Below are 19197 nucleotides of genomic sequence, written 5' to 3' on the forward strand. Positions count from 1 at the left end.
TTCTCTGGCCAGTGAGAACTGGGAAGCAGGCCAGTCTGGCAGCCTGGACCCCCAGATAGATGCTGCCCCTAGGTGCCTGCTCACCCATATGCTGCCTAATCTGCTGCCACCACTGTGTGTCTCTTACGTTATCAGGAAGCAGAAAACCTGGTGGCCACAGTGGTCCCCCCCCACCTGGCAGCTGCTGTGCCCGAAGTGGCAGTTTACCTGAAGGAGGCTGTGGGGAACTCCACACGCATTGACTATGGCACAGGTATCTGCTGCTGGGACCTCTGGGTGATTGGGACCTTGCTGCTTTCTTCACGTTGCCTGAGCTGATGTCTTTGTGTTCCACACAGTCTTGGGGTCCTCTGAGTCAGGCCCCTGTTTTGTGTGTGTGTCCATCAGTAGGGTGGATGTGGGTATGGGTTTGGGAGTGTGTCCAGCAGTGTGTGTGTGTGTGTGTGTGTGTGTGTGTGTGTGTGTATCTTATTCCACCAGGTGGTGCTACTGCCACAGACATGGCACCTGCTTGAAACTGGTTTCAGTTGATTATGAAGCCGCTTAAGCTCCTCATCCCTCTAATGATAATTTACTCAAGGCAGCTGAGAGAAGACCTTTGATAGCCCACTCTCTCCCTGACATCTCTTGTCTCTCAGCTCTTTTCTTCATGCTGATGATCATTGGCTCTGTCATCCATTTCAGCCAAGAGAAGTGTTCTCTAGGTCAGAGCAGCCTCTATAGTCCAGGGGACCTTGCTGGGGTAAGGGCTTCCTTTCTTCTCCCTAAAGTAGGCATGTGGGAGATGTACTACCTTCCACTTGCTTGGAGAAGGAGAGGGTCAGAGAGAGCCTAGTCTCAGGCACGTGCTGGCTAAGGTTCCTCTGGATCCAGAGCTTTGGAGAACATTGTTCTTTGCTCTGCCTGCTGCTGGGAACAGTTCAGAAACACTGGGATGTGTGGAGCTTTGATTAAGACCTAACTAGGAGCTGGGCACAGTGGCACATGTCTGTAATCCCAGTGCTCAGGGAGGCACGTGGATCTCTGAGTTCCAGGCCAGCCTGGTCTACAAAGTGAGTCCAGGACAGCCAAGGCTACACAGAGAAACCCTGTCTCGAAAAAACAAACAAAAAACCAAAAGACCCAATTAGAAAAGGATTTCTAGGCAGTGGGCACCCTGAGTGTAGTTTGAAGGCTTCCAGATTCTGGTGTGCTCCCCTGCTGTAGAAACAGCTGGGAACACGTGGTTATGCACCTGAGAAGGAGCAGGCCCAGCCGGTGCTCTGTGCAGAGCTGACTGTTGCTGGTGGGTGTGACTGGAGAGAGAGGAGGGTACCTTCTAGCTTGTAGTCTGTCTGTGTGTTCCCAGTGCTCTCGGCCAAGCTTCCTCCCGTGTCTGGGGAGACCCATCTGAGAGCATTCTCTCTTGCCCTCTGCTGAAGGCACTGCTTACTTGTGTTGGCCCTTTGTATGCTTTTGCTTCTGGCTAAAATGATTTCCAATGGTCCTTGTTGCTGGCCATCTCCCATTCCTCTTTATTTCAAACATTTCCTAAGGGGAAAACCTTGAACTCTGAAGTTGGTTTTCCTGGGATGTGCCTCAGTTACCTACCTGTCTCCCGCATAGCTAGACTCAAATAAAGTTGTACCTGGATGTTTAATGTCTGTGGTCTCTGACAGATGGTGAGCTCTTTGAGGCAAGGACTCATTTGTTCCTGGGACCCAGCATGGGTAGTGAGTACCCACAGAGTAGATGCTCAGACCTATAGAGTAAGATGTCCGGGCCTGTGCAGAAAGTCAGGAAGAGTGCCAGTGCTCTGGACAGGGAGCCTCCACCTCAGTATGTGGCTTCCTGCTCAAATGAGCTGGGTGCTGGGGCAATTCCGGGAGATGTCAGCTGGTGTTGGCTGTTTTCTTCCTCAGGACACGAGGCTGCTTTTGCTGCTTTCCTCTGTTGTCTCTGCAAGATTGGCGTGCTCCGGGTGGACGACCAGGTGGCTATTGTCTTCAAGGTGTTTGATAGGTGAGTGGCGGCGGCTTGGCTGGGAGGAGGTGGCATGTGGCACCTGGTGTTCACCACATGGAGGCACAGCTCTGAGGTTGCCCATCCCTTAAATTTTCACAGCCCTGTTCAGTAGCAGCTGCCTCCCTCTTATAGAAGAGGAAAGAGACAGGTCTCTGTTGAGGTCACAGTGCACCACAGGCAGGAGGTACTCTTCTGGGTAGCAGAAATGTGCAGAGACCTGCTCTGAGCTGTGCAGTCCCCCGGCACACTGGTGTGCTGCTCTTGAGGCACAGGTATGGCTCTGCAGCTGACCCCAGGACACAGCTTCCAGCGTCTGACATCTGTGCCTTTACCCCTCTTCTAAAGGGACCTGAGGTTAGAGAAAGGTACTATAAGTTGGTAGGGGTAGATGACAGTAAGCTTGGTTTCCAGGTGGTATTCTGTCCCTTTCCCTGACAGAAGACATATGAGGGGAAAAGAAAAAAGCCCCACTGGCTCTTTCAGCCTCACCATTCTCTCTACCCTTCCTGTGCTGAAGAATTCCATTTCTCACCTTTCTCTCTTCTTCCTGCCCCTCCTGCACAGGTATCTTGAGGTTATGCGGAAGTTGCAGAAGACGTACAGGATGGAGCCTGCAGGCAGCCAGGGCGTGTGGGGTCTGGATGACTTCCAGTTCCTGCCCTTCATCTGGGGCAGCTCACAGCTCATAGGTACTAGCAGGTGGTCACATCTATTCCCGGCACCCCACGGTGCTGTGCTCCCCCAGTCTCATTTTCCCTTCCTCTTGCCCAGGGCGCACAATGACAGCTTGTAGAGCAGGACATTAGACCAGCTACTGACGGAGGCTGTTTGCTGTTGACTTAATGCTTTGAGTCAGTGTGGCCAGCTAGAGGAGGTGAAGGTGGGATGCCACCAAAATAATGGAAAGTGACATGGACTGGAGCCAGGGGCATGTACTCGGTGCATAACAGACTGGGGGGAGGGCAGCCCACTCCTGTGGGGCTCATGTTGAAATATGGGGCTCTTTTGATGTGGTGCTCGTGAGTGTCATCCACTGTTCCAGTGGAGCTCTGCACAGGGGTTGCGATGGGGAATTGCTGCCAAGTGCTGCTTCCTGTGTGCTTCCCAGGTCTGCTCTGTCATGCTCCTCACTTTGAAATGACCACCCAGGCATGCTGACATCTTGGGGTCTGCCATTGGGCAGGGTTAGTGATCATCTTTAGTTCCATGGAGAATGAGCTGCTACTAATTAATACCCACAAATGCCTCATGGCCAAGAACTTGCCATTCTAGGCACATCCCCCACAGTCTTCTCAGGGACCAGGAAGATACCATGCCTAGTGTGGCCCAGCATCTGGCAGGGTGCATGCATTCGGATGCGCGTGCTAGATTCCAGTCTTGCTTCATAGTTGCAGAAAGGCTGGATCCATCCATCCGGGGTCTCACTGCCATGTGTTGAGCTGAATTTGGTTTGCTGGGGCACAGTCCTCCAGCTCCTGTGTATAGCTGCGCACTTTCATTGCATGAGCACTGTAGTGTGTGCTTTCCTCACCACGGCGTCTTCCTGACACAGTGAGTGTGCACACAGCTCCACTCGAGGCATTTCTCCCCCCTGGCTGTCCTGGACCTTAGCCTGTCTGAGTGCTGGGAAGAAAGGTGACCACCACCACACGCAGCTGAGGGAACCTCTGAGGTGTACACCCTCCAGTGGTGCTTAAAGAGCAGAGGCTACACTGGCGAGTCAGGACCAGAACTGTGTGGTTAAGGGATTCACGGCACCCGCGTGTGGCTAGTCCCTCTGCTGATTGGTAGCACCCAGGTTTGTGTGCACCTGTCACCACAGGTACATGCCCGGTGGCTAGCTGTGTACACGGGGCACCTCACTAGCTGACAGGGATCTGTCAGTCCCATTGTGGTGGTGCACTAGGCAGACACTCCACCATTGTGAAATGTCTGGTGGGTACCTTGTTCTGAGCTGGTTAGGGCTGCTCTGAATCCCAGGCCTCGCTTTTCCCAGACCATCCCCACCTGGAGCCCCGACATTTTGTGGATGAGAAGGCGGTGAGCGAGAACCACAAAGACTACATGTTCCTGCAGTGCATCCTATTCATCACCGAGGTGAGAGCCACACCAGCCTCTGGGAGCCAGCCTCTGCGGCCAGCCTTCTCCCAGACCCCGGGGAATCTTCATCGTGTGGCTTGAGTTAGACTCTTACTCTGCTGCCCTTAAATTCATGACAGTCTTCCTGCCTCAACCTCCTGACTGCTTGGGATTACAAAATAAGGTGCTGGACTCATCCCCGAGGCTCTTGACTGATGGATTAAGTTGTAGTCCTTAGCTAGACTTGGTGACCAGGCAGCAGGCTTAAAAGGGTGGCAGACACTGTGGTGGCTTTGTCCATCAGGGCCCAGTGAGGTCTCTAGAGCCATGTGCTGAAATCCTAAGAGAAGCTGAAGTGATGTGAGTGGTTAGCTCTCTGACTTCTTCTGTACTTCAGCAGTGTGCTAGAGGGGAAAATAAATGAGCAGCCTGTGGTGGCAGGAAATGGCCCTGCACTATCTGGCAGATTCCATAACTGGATGCTCTTGTCACCCTGACCCCAGACACCGCACCCTATAGTGTGGTGCTGGAACATTCCCCAAGGTGGCCCAGGGACTAAAAATTCATGGCTTTGGGCCCATGCCAGCCTTTTCTCTTAGAATCTTGTGGATAAGAGCCAGGAATTCATCAAGGGACACAGAGTCTCAGGGCCTTGCTTCTAGGATGTGTTAGAACTTTTCATTCTCTTTACCTATATCTGTAAACTCTGATCCCAAACTTACAGAGTCTGTCTGTCTGTTCTTTCTATACCCCTGTGTATGTTTGCTCTGTGGAATTACACATGGTCTCCTACCGATGGAGACTACTTTCTTGCTCTCTATTCTGAACTTCTGAGTTAGGGAAAAGCCTGGTTAGCAGCATTGACTCTTGAGTTCCTTCTGGTCAGCATTCGCCTGAGGCTTTTGCCAAACTCCAGGGGCCAGAGGGAATAGCACACTTTTTTCCAAGTCAGCAAATAGAGCTAGGACTGGGCGGCCACTACTTGGTTCTTAGAGATATGCTGCCTTCAGCAGTGTGGCAGGCTCAAGGTCAGAAGGCCTGGGAGCAACCTGGCTCACTGCCTTGAAAGCCATCTTTGCAGGACTTCAGCGTGGCGCAAGGGTCTGGGGACAATCTAGGGTGAGAAGGGAAGGAATGAGCCACAGATTCTGGAGCTGGCTGCTTGAGGCCAAAGCCTAAGCTGTTTCTGCTTCCCCGGGTGGCTGCTTAAGCCCCTTGTGTCCCTGTCAATAATTCTAACAAGGAGGCAGGCCAGGCTGGGCTTCAGGGACTGGGAATCAATCTCATGCTAAGATTTAGTGTGGTTTTTGTTTATTTGTTCCTGCTGGTGTAAAACCCCAGAAAGTTTGGGAGAGAGGACCCTATAGAAGGTAGTCCAAAGTAACCACAAGGTGGCGCTGACAGCACACCAAACTCTGGTGGCTTCAGTAACTGAGGTGGGAAGTGGGAGGGGTAGCACTTTGGCTGTGGTACGAGGCTTGGTTTTCTCTTGGTTCTAGGCTCTTTGGATCAAGCTCTGGTAGGTTGCTAGGCACTCTGGTAGCAAGGCCTTTTGCCTGCCTGGGGTTGCTGCTGCTGCAACACCCTGTTGTTGTTTCACAGATATGTATGTCCTACCCCTGCACTTCATGAAGTTGGCAGTGGTTTATGACCCCTGATCAGTAAGTGGGTTAGGTCACCCAGACCCTGGGGCACAGCAACCTGGAAGCCTCCTGGGTGTTCAGGGCTCTTGGTCAGGAAGCTGGCACTGTTGCCTCCCAAGGAAGCTGGGAAGGATACCACTTCTCTTCTTTCCTGGGCCTTGTGTCAGGACTGCTTTGATAGCCCTGGGCATGGCAGCGAGGAAGCCCACCTTGCAGGGCCCCTACTGCTTCAGGAAATGCAGCACTGGCGCCTTTAAGAGCCCAGGGCAGGCAGGAAAAGAATTTCAGTTTCAATCTGGCTTCTAAATTTGGAGTTTTGGGAAGGGAGGGATCAGATTTCAGCTGGAAGGGAAGGAGCTGACAGGAAGGCGCTGTGCTGAGCCTCCCCCACCCCCGCCCATCCCCCTCAGTTACTGACAGAGGAACCATTTACAAAAGGCCGATTCTCTGGGGAGTGGAGAGGCAGGAACGCAGCGTCTGTGAGTAATTTCCTGCTCAATATGGCTGCTCTGACTCACACGATTCCCCTGGGGTCACTGCGGGACTGCAGTTGCTTGCTTGTTCTCGCTCTTTCTCTTCTCCCTTTGTGGCTAGAATGAGCTAAATTTTTTTTTGTCTTCTCACCCCCAATTTCTTTTTTCCTCCTCATCTCTCTCTCTCTCTCTCTCTCTCTCTCTCTCTCTTTTTCCTGTCTCTGAGTTGCAGAACCTCCTTCTGAAGGACTTGGGAGACCTGAGGCACTGAAGGCCTTGGGGGTGGGGTTGGCCTCTCTAGGGACTTACTGGGCTGCACAACTCTCTGGCCTCCCTCTGGCTCTGCAGCCTGCCACACCTCCTTTTCAGAATGTCCCTTGCTGATGAGTGAGGCTGGACCCGCAGGCGCAGGCGGAGTCTTGGTGTCCCTTTATCTGTCTCTTTTCCCAGCGCTCTTGCTGAGCAGGCCTTGGAGCACCTGCTGTGAGACAAAGCAGCTGGTAGTTTTCTCAAGGGGTCTCTGGAGGAGACTCTGTTTCCCAGCTCCCACAGTCCCATGCCTCTAGCCATGCCTCTAGCCTGCAAGTGTGCAAAATGAGCGTGGGGGAGTAGGGACCGAGGGTGGAGTCTTTGCAGGAGTGTTCGGGTAAATCTCAGGAAGCTGAGGGCCCTATAAACTCTGCCTACCTCTCTTGGGTCCTGGTCTAGGAAAAACTCCACAAATGCCTGGTAGGGAGCTGGGCTGGCTTTGGAAGCCTGGTGTCACCTCAGCAGTGGGGAGGACCACTGAGACTGGCTCTCCCTGGGGATTTTTGCCAGGGGAGGGAGGTGATAGGGAAAAAGGCAGCGTTTCTCTTTAAGTCTAGAAGTTGCTCTTACTGAATTAGAGGCCTGTAGGAGTGGGCCACCAGGTGAAGCCACAGCACTAACGTGGCCTGTGATACCCCTATGTTGGAAGTTTGGGCTTGTCCTTTCTTCTCGGAGTAGCCCCTACCTCACCCCCCCCCACTTCCGTGCATGGCTTCTGGCACCTTACACTCCTCGCTTCCTTGCCAGGCTCAGCCCCTCTGCTTTTCGGTCTTTCTCTGTAACCTGGGCCTGGAAGCTGAGCCCTGCTCCTCACTGCTGCCTGTAAAGTGGGAAAGGAGTGAGGAGAGCGTGCTGAGCTGCATAGCTAATAGCTATGAATGGACAGGCCTTGCTCTCACTGGCAGAATCCACCAAGACATAGGCTTTCCTTTCCCCGTGTTGTGGGTCTGATGTCACAGGAACTGTACTGGCCTTGCTGTAGTGCTTCCCTGTCTTCCTGGAGTTGGCTTCATGAGCAAGAAGAACCATGGCGATGGACTGTTCCGTGTTCTGCTCGTCTTGTTGCTGTTGTTATTTTTGTCCTTCTCTTGACCTTGCTAAACAAATCCTCCTGTGCTCTGGAGCCCAAGCCTCCCCCCTGCCTACCACTCATTTCTTCCCTCTCTGTCTTCTGTGCTGAGGGCAGATCCATCAGGGCCCTCCCCACAGCCCCTTTCTTGCCCTCTGAGGTCTGCCTGGCAGGTACAGACCAAGCATTCTACTGGGTGGATGGGAACACATCCTACTCTTCCAGGGTGGAGATTTTGTTTTCCTAGGGTTGCTAAATTTGATAGGTATTGGGAATGGAGCCTCTGTTTTATCTGTGTGAAAGAGAGCTAAGCAGAAGATGCGGGTGAGAGAGGGTTTGTTTTTTTCAGCAGGCCATGTAGCCTAAGCCCTTCCTTGTGTGCGTGTGTGAGAGAAAGAGAGGAGAAACAGTATGTGTGTAATTGAGAGTGTATGAGTGTGTATGTGTGAGAGAGAATGTGTGTGTGAGAAAGAGAAACTGTGTATTTGAGAGAGTATGTGAATGAGTGTGTATGTGTGAGAGAATATGTGTGAGAGAGAGAGAGGAGAGAGAAACTGTGAGAGAGTGTGTGTATGAATGTGTATGTGTGAGAGAATGTGTGTGTGAGAGAGAGAGAGGAGAGAGAAACAGTATGTGTGTATAGTTGAGAGTCTGTGTATATAAGTGCATGTGAGAGAGAAAGAGTGAGAGTCTATGTCTGCCAGAGAGCAGCGTAGACCCCAGTTGGCCTCTGCCTCTAGTTCCCGGACTTTCTCTTCCAGATGAAGACCGGCCCCTTTGCAGAGCACTCCAACCAGCTCTGGAACATCAGTGCTGTCCCCTCCTGGTCTAAAGTGAACCAGGGCCTCATCCGTATGTATAAGGCGGAGGTGAGTGGGGTCTGGCCAGCCTGCCTTCCCCTGCTGTCACTTGGCCCTGGGGTTGAGTTTAGGACTACAGATTCCCTACCACACTGTTTTGCTCTGGCCCTTGGGCCAGCTCTCTAAAACCTGGGCGGGGCCTCAGAACATGATGGATGGGCAGTCATAAGACACTGAAACAGCCTATGCTGCTGGAGAAGTTAGGGATTCTCTTTCTCCCTGACAAATGGCCCAAGGCCCCTCAGAGCTCTGATAGCCTGAGCGTCTCCCAAAGTGATCAGGACATCCTTGGGGTAGGTGTGATCTTAGAACCACTATCCAAAGTGAGCTGTCCTGCTGTAGAGGGTGTCTGGAAAGAGGGTGGGGTGGGGGGAGGTCACTGGCATTATTTAATGACCATTTCAGGTGCTTGGGAAGAGTGTAGGTCTTTTCTGCTTTCAGCTCATAACTCTGTTTCTGGGAAAGACCTTGGGCTGGGGAGCTTCCTCTACTGAAAGATGTCTGCCTTCCTAGGGCCTCCTATACTCTCCACAGAAAGGAGAGAGGACATCTTTCTACCTGTCTGCTTGGCCTCTCCCATAACTTAAACCACTTATCCTGGAGCTACTCCGCTTTGGCTTTCTTGTGTAGTTCCTCCTGGGCCATAAGTTCTAGAAGTGCCCCCTCTACACACATGCACATACACACTAACTAATAGCCTTGGTATTGTCCTGCAGCGGCCCATCTTTGATTCTTGACCATTATCCCTCCTTTTCTGGAGGAGTCTCCTTCACTGAGCTCAGAGCTTATCCCATCCATTATCAGGGGCAGGACAATGGTGAAGGACCAAGAGGCCAGCTGGATTTGGTAGTACAAATGTTTCCCCCTGGCCTGATGCCTTAGGATTGGCTCTGAAGGGGTTAATAGGGTATGATCTGACCAGGTCTGAGCCTGGACCTGGCCATCTTTCCTTCTGTTCTCCCCTCTGGATGCTCTTCCTCTAGACTTCACATCCTGTGTTTAGACTTCAACCAGCTCACAAGCCTCTCTCATCTAGGAGGTCGTTCCTGGAGCTGCCCATACTTCTTCCTGCTCTACCTGCCAGCTCCAGGACCGGGGCACTATCCTTGGTCCTGTCTCCATAGTCTTACTTCTGCTGCTCCCCCAAAAGACTGCCCTGCTACTGGAGAGTGTCAGTATATAGCACCTCCACATACACACACATGAAAGGCAGGACTCCGTACTTAGGATCCTAAATGCTGGCCTTGTGTGTCTCCAAGCCTGCTTGACCCAGCCTCCTGAGAAGAAGGCCTTTCAGAGGCAGATCTGCAGGCTGAGGGAGGAGCATGTAAGGTACAAGATGGAAGCACAACACACAGGCCTTGGCAGGGCCTAAAGGCATTGCTAGGTAACTGCAGTTGTTGACCGAAAGGGTGGTGTGACTGAAGACTGGACATGTCACCTGGTGCATGTAGCAGAGGTGACCCCTGCCCTGGCTCAGACCTTCTGTGCCAGGCTATATTTGTAGGGTAATTCTGCAACTTGCTGACAGATATGAGTACCTCAAGGCTCTGTAGTATCCAGTTCTCTTCTTTTTCCTTCTCTCTCTCTCTCTCTCTCTCTGTCTTTTTTCCCCAAGGCAGGGTTTTCTGTGCAGTCCTGGCTGTCTTGGAACTCACTATATAGACCAGGCTGGCCTCAAACTTATAGTTCCGCTTGCCTCTGTGCTGGGGTTAAAGGCATGCACCACCACTGCCCAGCAGTTCCTAGTTCTTACTGTGCTCTGAGAATGGGGGTGCTATAAGCTGCTGCTCAGAAGACCCAGGAAAGGATCTACTTTTTCAGCCCAGTTCTCCACAGGGAAAACCTTGAGGCTCACTAATTTTTTCTTTTTAAAGATTTATTTATTGATTATTTATAGTGTTCTGCCTACATGTATACCTACATGCCAGAAGGGGGTACCAGATCTCACTACAAATGGTTGTGAGCCACCAGATGGTTGCTGGGAATTGAACTCCACCTCTGGAAGAGCAGACAGTGCTCTTAACCACTGAGCCATCTCTCCAGCCCAAGGCTTACTAGTTTTGAGGTACAAGGCCATGGCACCCTGAGCTGCCAACAGAGGTCTGATCAAGCCTGGTATTAGACAGCCTTGATTAACTGTCAAGTTGTCTGACCTGGGTTTTTGAAGAGAAGTATCAGGGGCTTGCTGGGCCTTGTGTGGTGGAGATCTTTCTGTTGTAAAAGCTATCACTATACCTGGAGAGGACTGCTTCTCTCTTTGGATCACAGGCCACCCAGCCTAGATTGTGGGCTGGGGTCTGGAGAGGATGGGCTCCTGAAGCAGACTTCAGAGAGAAAGGCCCTCCTAGATGCTTCTCCTACCCTGAGGCCTTGGACTTCCTCCTCCCTAGCAGCTTCTTTGCAGCTGAGCTCCTGGCAGTTCTTTGGGCAGAATGAGGAGGATCTCTGCCCTTCCCCCACTTGCCTTTCTGGCTTCTCTTCTGTGAGAGCTTGGGGCAGGTTGACCTTTGACCTTTTCTGGAATTCCAGGCGCGGGGTGGGGGGGGTGCCTTCCAAACTCCTACCACTTCCTGATGACATAAGCACCATGGCAGCTGCCTTGCCTCAGGCCTGGACATGCTGCTCCTCCCCTAGGGACTTGCTGCACCTCCCTTCTCCCCACTTTCTTTATCAGGCCTGGCTCTATACTTGAGTTCAGTCTCTGTTCTACTTGCTCCTATATAGGCCCCTCCCCCTTGTTCTGAAGCTGGTTTCTGGGGTGAAGGAAGATGAGCCAGTCAGGTTATTCCTTTCATCACAGGCAGAACCAGGCTCTTACCTCTTCTGAGGCCATAAGTCTTATTCCCCAACAGCCCTTCCACACTGAGGGTTGTTTCTGAGGCCAAAGTATAGGAAGAGGCCAGGCCAGCTTGCCAGATCCCATCTTCACATCCTGGCTGGAGCTATTACCTGGGAGACAGTGAGCTAGTGACGAGCGAAGGTTATAGGGCTGTGGGCTTGGGGTCAGGCTGCCTTTAGGTCTCCACTTCTCCTGGCCAGGTGTCTGAACTGGGCTAAGGGAGTCCCCATCTCTCTGCCTTACCATCAGTGCTATTGCCCTGACATTCACAGGGGCTGCTGCCAAGGTGGGGCATTGGTGTCAGCCCACTCCTCTTGTCTCACTCTGAAGAGCCAAGATGCCTTTTTAGGCTAGAGACCCGAAGACTATAGTAAATAGGCCCTATCCTCTTCTCAGTTGTTTTCAGATGTACTCATACCTCCAGGGTCAGGACTGGTGTGGAGGTTGTGGGGTCCTGGGATCTTTTCCATTTCTTATGGCCAGCTTCCCCTCTGCGTCTCTTAGCTGCCTGTCTTGGCTTGTGCTGTGTGGGTGCCTTTAAATGGGAGGTAGGGCCAGGGTAAACAAGACTGCCCTCATAGGCCAGGGGCTGCTCTGATTGGGTGGCTTCTTGAGCATTGATGGATACCCCATAGAGGCAGCTTTAGTCTGAGCCCTCATGTTTGGGTCCCTGGGGATGCAAGAGGCAAAACATGCCTCACCTCCCTGGTCTTCCCTCCTTTCTCAGTGCCTGGAGAAGTTCCCTGTGATCCAGCACTTCAAGTTCGGGAGCCTGCTGCCCATCCATCCAGTCACGTCAGGCTAGGAGAGGCTGAGCCACCAGAGCCACCCTGGCCAGGTTCCTGTGCCCTCTCTGACCCGGCGCCCTTCCCACCCACCTTCTGTTCTTTCTGTTTGATGAGAGGCTGTTTACTGAGATGGGTGCTAAGCAGGGCCTGAGTTGGGGGAAATAACCAAAGTGTGGCCAGTTTTTGACTGTCCATCTGGGTGGACAAAGAAGAGAGGGACTGGGACCTGTTCCCAGGCCTCCTGCCCATCCCTGTCCTCCCTGCTTCCTTTCCCTCCTGCCCAGGCTCTTGTGAGACAAGGACCTCCTGCTCTTCCTACTGCTTTCCCTTTCCTTCCCATGATGTGATGCCTCCTTAAGTGTAGAAATGCTGGGCCTCCAGGGCCTGGCCGGTCAGCTTCCAGAGAGCTGTTTTCCACTGGCTATCTGCTGTGGGGCTGGAGGGGGAGAGGCTGTCAGCAGCCGAGGGGAGGGTTGGGTTGGGGGAGATGGTTGTATAGGGGCCATGAACGGTGAGGCTCGCCTTCTCAGGATAGCCTCCTAGGCCCTGAGGGTACCTGTGCCTATCCTTATTCTGGCTTTTGTTCCTTGGCCCTTGCCTTTGCCAGGTTTCTTGACTGTTACCGTAATGTTCCCCTTCCTGGGGATAACCTAGCTATGAAAGCTGCCCTGGGCTCCTGGGAAAGCCTGTTGATTTCCAGAACTGTCTGGCAGAGGGAGAATGGGAGAGTCTCAGGGAGGCATTAGGGCTATTGTGTCTGTTTAGAACCGGGTTTCCTTCAGTCAGTCTTATGCCTACTGATTCTTCTACCTCCTCCTGCTTTGTGTGGCCTTGAGCTTCACCTGAGTGAGGCCCTTGGCTTGCTTATCTACTCTTGGGTAGGTTGTGGCTGGTGTGGGAGGGCAAAGAAGGTAACAGCTCCTCCCTCTTCCCTTAATGAGATGAGGTAAGTGGTGCCCTGGGCCTGGGCATAGACTTGGAATCGTAGGACTGCTGAGGGGAATCGCCCAGTGCTATGGCTGCGCTGGTACCTGCAGGCGTCCCTGTCCCACTTGGGCCTGCCCTTCTGCGCTGCCCATCTGTGTCTGTCCACAGAGCCTTTGGGGAGTGGACACTCTGAAGCACAACTCAGGGGCTTGGCCAGGGATTAACAGTGATCTGGACAGAGCTGGAACTGAAGTCATCAGAGTCACAGGCAGTTTCCCAGGAAAGGCCCAGTGCCAGCTTCCTTTCCAGGGCCAGGCCACTGCCTTCCTGGCTCCCTCCCCTGTTCCTGGGTCCCTAGCCCTGCGCCTTCCTTGCTGTTTGGATTAAAGCCTCTGTTTTACACCTGGCCCTTGTGTGAGACATCTTTTCCTGACACATCTGAGTGACCGTTCCCCAGTAGCTCTTCTCCCCACCAGTTGACTTTCTGGGAATGCGATATGTGACAGTGACTTAAGTAAACAAGAGGCCTCAAATCCTGGCCATCCCCCTGCTCACCCCCATCCACAAGATTGTGGGTAGGTTTCTGAGCCTCTCTGAACCTTGGCACCCTCATCTAGAAAATGGATACTATCTATCACAAGTGGCACTGGTGACCCTGAGTCTAAGCCTGGTTCAGAACACATGCTGTGTTGTCACTGTGACAGTGTAAGTGCCTCCAAAGCCTGGCACGTGCTGAGCAGGCACCAAATGCCAGCTTCCTACAGCTGTTCTGGACTCCTGATCCTGAGGCTGACATTGAAACTTGGATCCTCAGTTCTTAAGTGGAGCCCTCTGTCAGTGGAGCCCACCCATCTGATCTGTTATGCTAAGGCTAAGTAGGGCTGTACGGTGGGGCTCTAGACACGCCAGGCACTCCTGTGTGTGCCTGTCCTTTGAATGGAGCCTTTCTTCTGGCCCTGGAGGCTTTGCACAAAGGCAGGAAGAGGAGCCTCAGCCCAGTCACCTTGTTCTTCCTCTGGACATCCTTGGTTGCCCAAAGCCATGTCTCTGGTGTCCAGCACACTTGAATTAAAACCCAAGCCTCGCTGCTTGCAATGAAGTAAATCCATGGTGGCTGACTTCACCACTCTGAGCTTCAGCTCATTCATTCTTTTCTTTCATTCTTTTTTCCCTTCCTGCCTTCCTTGCTCCCTCCCTCCCTTCCTTCCTTCCCTTAATTCTTTCTTTTTTCCTCAAGACAGGGTTTTCCTGTAGTCTTGGTGTCCTGGATATACTTTGTAGACCAGGCTGGCCTCAAACTCACTGAGATCCGCCTGCCTCTGCCTCCCTGAGAGCTGAGGTTATAGGTGTGTGCCACCACACCTGGCTGAGCTTCAGTTTCTTCATCTGAAAAACAGGCATAATAATACGCCATGGTCTAGAGCAGTGGCTCTCAACCTTCCTAATGCTGTGACCCTTTAATAGAGTGCCTCATGTGTGGTGACCCCCAACCATAAAATTATGTCATTGCTACTTCATAACTAATTTTGCTACTGTTATTAATTGTAAGGTAAATATCTGTGTTTTCCAGTGGTTTTAGGCAACCCTATAAAAGGGCTCCTTGATACTCAATGGGGTCCTGACCCACAGGTTGAGAACCACTGCACTAGGGCACTATAGATGTGTGTTTGAGACTGCAGCATGCCAGAAAAGAACAATATTTAGTGGATTGCAATTAAGAGGCTAGTGGAGGGGGAAGCTTTTTAAATTACACACAGGCATGTTCAAGCTTTTGATGCTATGTGTCTTAGGGTGATTGCTATAAAGAAACACCATGACAATGGCAACTCAAAGGAAACTAATTGTGGCTGACTTAGGGTTAGGGTACAGGTTCAGAGGTTTCGTTTCATTATCTGCATGGTGGGAAGTGTGGTGGCGAGCAGGGAGACATGCTGCTGGAAAAGAAGCGGGAGATTTCTACATCTGCTTCAGCGGGCAGCAGGAAAAGAGACTGGGCCTGGCTTGAGCTTCTGAGACCTCAAAGCCAGCCCCAGTGACACATTTCCTCCAAGGCCACACTACCTTCTAATACTGCTGCTCGCAATGAGCCTGTGGGGTGCATTTTCATGCAGACCAGCCCACTGTGACACGGTGTTATCTACAGAGTTATACCTGAGGGCTGTGCAGTCACCTTTAATAGATACCGTAGTCGGAATAATCTTCTAGTCTGTCCCTGGGCGCCTGTACTTATGTGCACATACTCATAGATGCATACGCTTACATTAATTAAAAATAAGGGCTGGGTGCTGCGGAGGTGGAGCAGTGGCCCAGCACTGGCTGGTCTTCCAGAAAGTACCCATGCAGCTCACAACTCTCTGTCATTGCAGTTCCAGGGAATCCAGTACCCTCACATAGACAGCCATGGCGGCAAACCCTAATGCATATATGAATAATAAGGGATGGGCCTGGAGAAGGCTCAGGTTAAGGTCCAGAAGCTTCAGTGTCATGCTTGGCTCCCAGCATCCACATGGGTTTCATAACCATCTGTAACTCTAGGGGATCTGATGCTCTCTGTGGCCTCCATGTGCATTGCATGCATATGACACACAAACATATGTGTATGCAAAGCCCTCAGACACATATTTTCAAATAAAGGTAAGAAGCCAGAGAGATGTCTCGGTGTTTAATCACTGGCTGTCTTACACAGGACCCATATTCAGTTCCTAGCATCTGCATGGTAGCTCAGTTTTCTCTAACTGGAGTTCTAGGGATCTGGTGCCCTCTTCTGGCCTCCGTGGGTACTGCACACCTATGTTTACATGCAGACAAAACACAAATTTGTTTTTTGAACCGGTCTCTACATAGCACTGGCTGGCCTCAAACGTTCTGCTTAGACCAGCCTGGCCTCAGATTCACAGCTTGCTTCTGCCTCCTGAGTTCTGAGATTAAAGATGTGCATCATCATGCCTAGCTAATAAAAACAGACCTTAAAGATATCTTTTTCTTTTTTTTTTTTAGGTTGGTTTTTGTTTGTTTGTTTGTTTGTTTTTTAAAGACAGGGTTTCTCTGTGTAGCCCTGGCTGTCCTAGAACTCACTCTGTAGACCACGCTGGCCTTGAACTCAGAGATCCACCTGCCTCTGCCTCCTGAGTGCTGGGATTAAAGGTGTGTACCACTATACAGCAAATCATTTAAAACTCTTTTTAAAAAAATTTTTTTTTTTGAGATGGTCTCACATATCTCTCAACTTTGATGAGTAGCTGAGGAAAACCTTGATGAACTTTTGATCCTCCCATGTCTTCCCACTCAGTGCTGGAATTAGAGGCATGCACCACCAAACCCAGTTGTGGAGGTGCAGGGGATTGGACAGGACTTTGTGCATACTAGGCAAGCACTGTACCAGCTGAACCACCAAATCTCCAGTTGTGAAAGTCCCATGAAACTTTTAGGTTTACAGTTGAATTTTTATGGGTAGATAAAGGTGAACCTTGAAGGTGAGCCCCCAGGGTAGGCAGGGTAACCATGGTGTGGGTGTGGGTTCCAGGAACCCCAGTGGGAGAAAGGGTGGCTTCCTAGATAGGTGAGAGTTTGGGGTTTGATTTTGGCGCCAGAGAATCCTGGAGTAAGTGGGGAGACAGCCGGTTTGGGAGGCTTAGCTGTGTTTGGCCCAAGGATGGGGATGGGTGAGAAGTAGTCCGATGGGTTATGTGAAGCTGTCTCAGGGGAAGGAAGGTGGGAAGGAGAAAGCATACAGGAAATTCTTGGCTAGCATGGCTTGACTGCTCCTGGTGGGGGAGAGAAGAGTGTTCCAGAGCACTGTATACGTTCTGAAAAAGGGAGGAGATGCTGGGTTCCCAGTCCAGCACTGGAAAAGGTGATAGAGAGCAGTTGGCATACAGATAGGATGTAGCCAGCAGACCCTTGCCAAGAGTGAAGAGTGCCTGAAGAGAAGAGGGACAGGAAGCCCTGCTGGCAAAGCCCTGGCCTTCAGACCCTTGCTGACGGTGCTTCTCCACAACAGAGGAAAGTACTGGGGTGGGTGATTGGGAATGGGAACAGGAAGATGAGAGCAACATAGATGCCTGGCTGTGGGCATTACCTCACAACTCACAGTGTTAACTAGAATGGTCTGAGATCTCCCTGAATCGGGTGAGTCTTTAGCCCAGCCCCTTCAGAGAAGGGAGGAATGTTCAGTGGGGCATTGTGTATTCCGTGCTGCTCTGACCCCCACAGCCTGCCTGCCTTTAGGACAGAAGAACCTTTGAGTGGGTGAGACTGGAGGTCATGGGAGCTTTTAGAAGGTGAGCCGAGCTGCTTTCTGCATGCTAAAAAGGATATGGTGCGTAGGTGATGATGAAGTCAACCCTTGAGGCCATGAGTAGCTTTCCCCAGGCAGCCAGAGGGTACTTGTCCTGTCCTGCAAGAGGGAGCTGACTGGTGGGTTGTACCAGGTTTACTTGAGCAAGGAATGTGAGGCAGGGGCATCAGCTGCGGTAGGGCAGAAGACTAGTGGAGGGGTCTGTGAGCAGTGGGGGCATCGAGGACGTGGGCAGGTGGGAGGTGAGATGGGGACGCTGACAGGCCATGCTGTCCCCATGAAGGATGACTGCAATTCTGACCCTTGGGTCCAAGGAAGCTCAGTGGATGGGCATGTCTCTGCCACCATGCTGAGCCAAGTGGACCTTGAAAAGAACCTGGACTAAGCAGCTTGGGTCTGGGGTCTGAATATGTCAGCCTTTTTGCTCCAGGGAGGCCCATTCCTAAGAGAGAGCACTGCAGGAAAACAAAGCTGAAGGCTTGATTGCCCCCAACGTAGGTTATATGTTTTGTTTTTGTGGTTTTTTTGTTTTTGTTTTGTTTTTCACCCATTTCTCTGTAGTCTTAGCTGTCCTGGAACTCATTCTGTAGACCAGGCTAGCCTCCAATGCAAAGATCCGTCTGCCTCTGCCTCCCAAGTGCTGGGATTAAAGATGTGCACCACCACTGCTCCAGTGTGTTTTTCTTGAGTCCACCCAATAAAGATATTCAGGGAATGTGGAGATGAGACTGTTTCCTGCTTCAGGAAACCGACAGGTGGGGGAAACATGATGGACCAGCTGCAGAAAAAGGTGGCTCATTATCAAGGCAGCTGGGCTCCAAGTCTCCTTCAGAAGGTTGGAGAGGATAGCCTGTGAGCAGAGCCCTGAGCAAGAACAGACCAGGAGCATCAGCTGGAGCCTGTGACCACAGAAGATGTAGGGACCAGGAGACGGCCGTGAAGGTGAGTGATAGTGGTGGCCTTCTGGAGTTTGAGTCACGCTTGGGGATACCCAGCACTGTGTGATTCGCTTTGACCCAACACAGCTATCCTTAGTTTTCTGCACAATGCTTACTGTTTCTGGCAGGCAAGCTGAAGGAGAGCAGAGCATCAACCAGAGAGCCTAGCACTTAGCAGTCTCCACTGAGTGTAGAAGAAGGGTTCATAGCAGACCTGGGAGGCTAAGGAGGATATTAGTGGGCCCCTCTGTTGGTGTGTAAGAACATGTGAGGGACCTATGTAGGGGTGGGGAAGCTCTCTGGCAGCTGGGTAGGTGCTGGCCTGGAAGCTGGTATCAGCTAATGCCTTGGCACAGATGCCTGCACAGGCCGGGGAGGCCTGGGCTGCTAGGAGGAGTGGAGAGATTAGGTGATGAAGAGGGAAGGGCTCGTTGAACCTGGGCCCCGTCACCTTGTTTTGGAGGAAATAGTGTAGGCTCTGAGGAAAGACACTGTTCTCAGCCGGGGGTGCTCGGTTTGACAAGTTGCCAAGCGGCATGTTGGGCGTGGCTGGTAAGAGGTTGGCAGCGCTGCCATCCCTCCTAGTGGGTAGAGGGAGAGCCAGGCCACAGGGCCTCAGGCACCTTACCCTCTTGTTCTTGGGCTGTTCTGTTCCTCCCACTCTTGTCTACTGGTTGATTTGACCCTTTTACCCCATTGGGAACCCCCGGTGTTTTAGAGTGTAGCCTTCTAAACCAGGCTGCCTCTCCCATTCCAAGCACCAGGCACACCGAGCTGCAGAGGCTGTGCTTAGCTGTCTTAGGTGAAGCTCCAGCAACTTTCTCAACCGAGGGAGAGGAGCTATATGCTTGACCCTGGGCTGGAGGGTGCTTGGCACTGCAGAAGCAGCTTTACCTGTGGGGCTGATAGACGCCCTCAATGCCACCATCACTGGTGGGCAGGGCTCTCATTTGTCCCCTACTGTCCCT

At 52.0% G+C, this 19197-nt stretch overlaps 1 protein-coding gene across 3 annotated transcripts in view; it reads left to right on the top strand.

Annotated features, from left to right (window-relative positions):
* Ptpa (protein phosphatase 2 phosphatase activator) overlaps positions 1 to 13401 on the top strand; it is a 31163-nt gene extending 17762 nt beyond the window's left edge. For 2 of the 3 annotated variants that reach the window (XM_021650234.2, XM_021650316.2), the window contains 6 exons: positions 136 to 253; positions 1902 to 2001; positions 2569 to 2693; positions 4001 to 4101; positions 8339 to 8446; positions 12007 to 13401. In XM_021650234.2, the coding sequence (XP_021505909.1) occupies positions 136 to 253; positions 1902 to 2001; positions 2569 to 2693; positions 4001 to 4101; positions 8339 to 8446; positions 12007 to 12084 (630 nt within the window). In that variant the 3' untranslated portion in view covers positions 12085 to 13401. Of the gene's footprint in view, positions 1 to 135; positions 254 to 1901; positions 2002 to 2568; positions 2694 to 4000; positions 4102 to 8338; positions 8447 to 12006 lie in introns of those variants that run through there. The other variant, XM_060389875.1, reaches the window with a different exon arrangement.
* The last annotated feature ends 5796 nt before the right edge of the window (positions 13402 to 19197 follow it).

This window comes from Meriones unguiculatus, chromosome 8 (genome assembly GCF_030254825.1).
Source record: "Meriones unguiculatus strain TT.TT164.6M chromosome 8, Bangor_MerUng_6.1, whole genome shotgun sequence".
NCBI classification, from domain to species: domain Eukaryota; kingdom Metazoa; phylum Chordata; class Mammalia; order Rodentia; family Muridae; genus Meriones; species Meriones unguiculatus.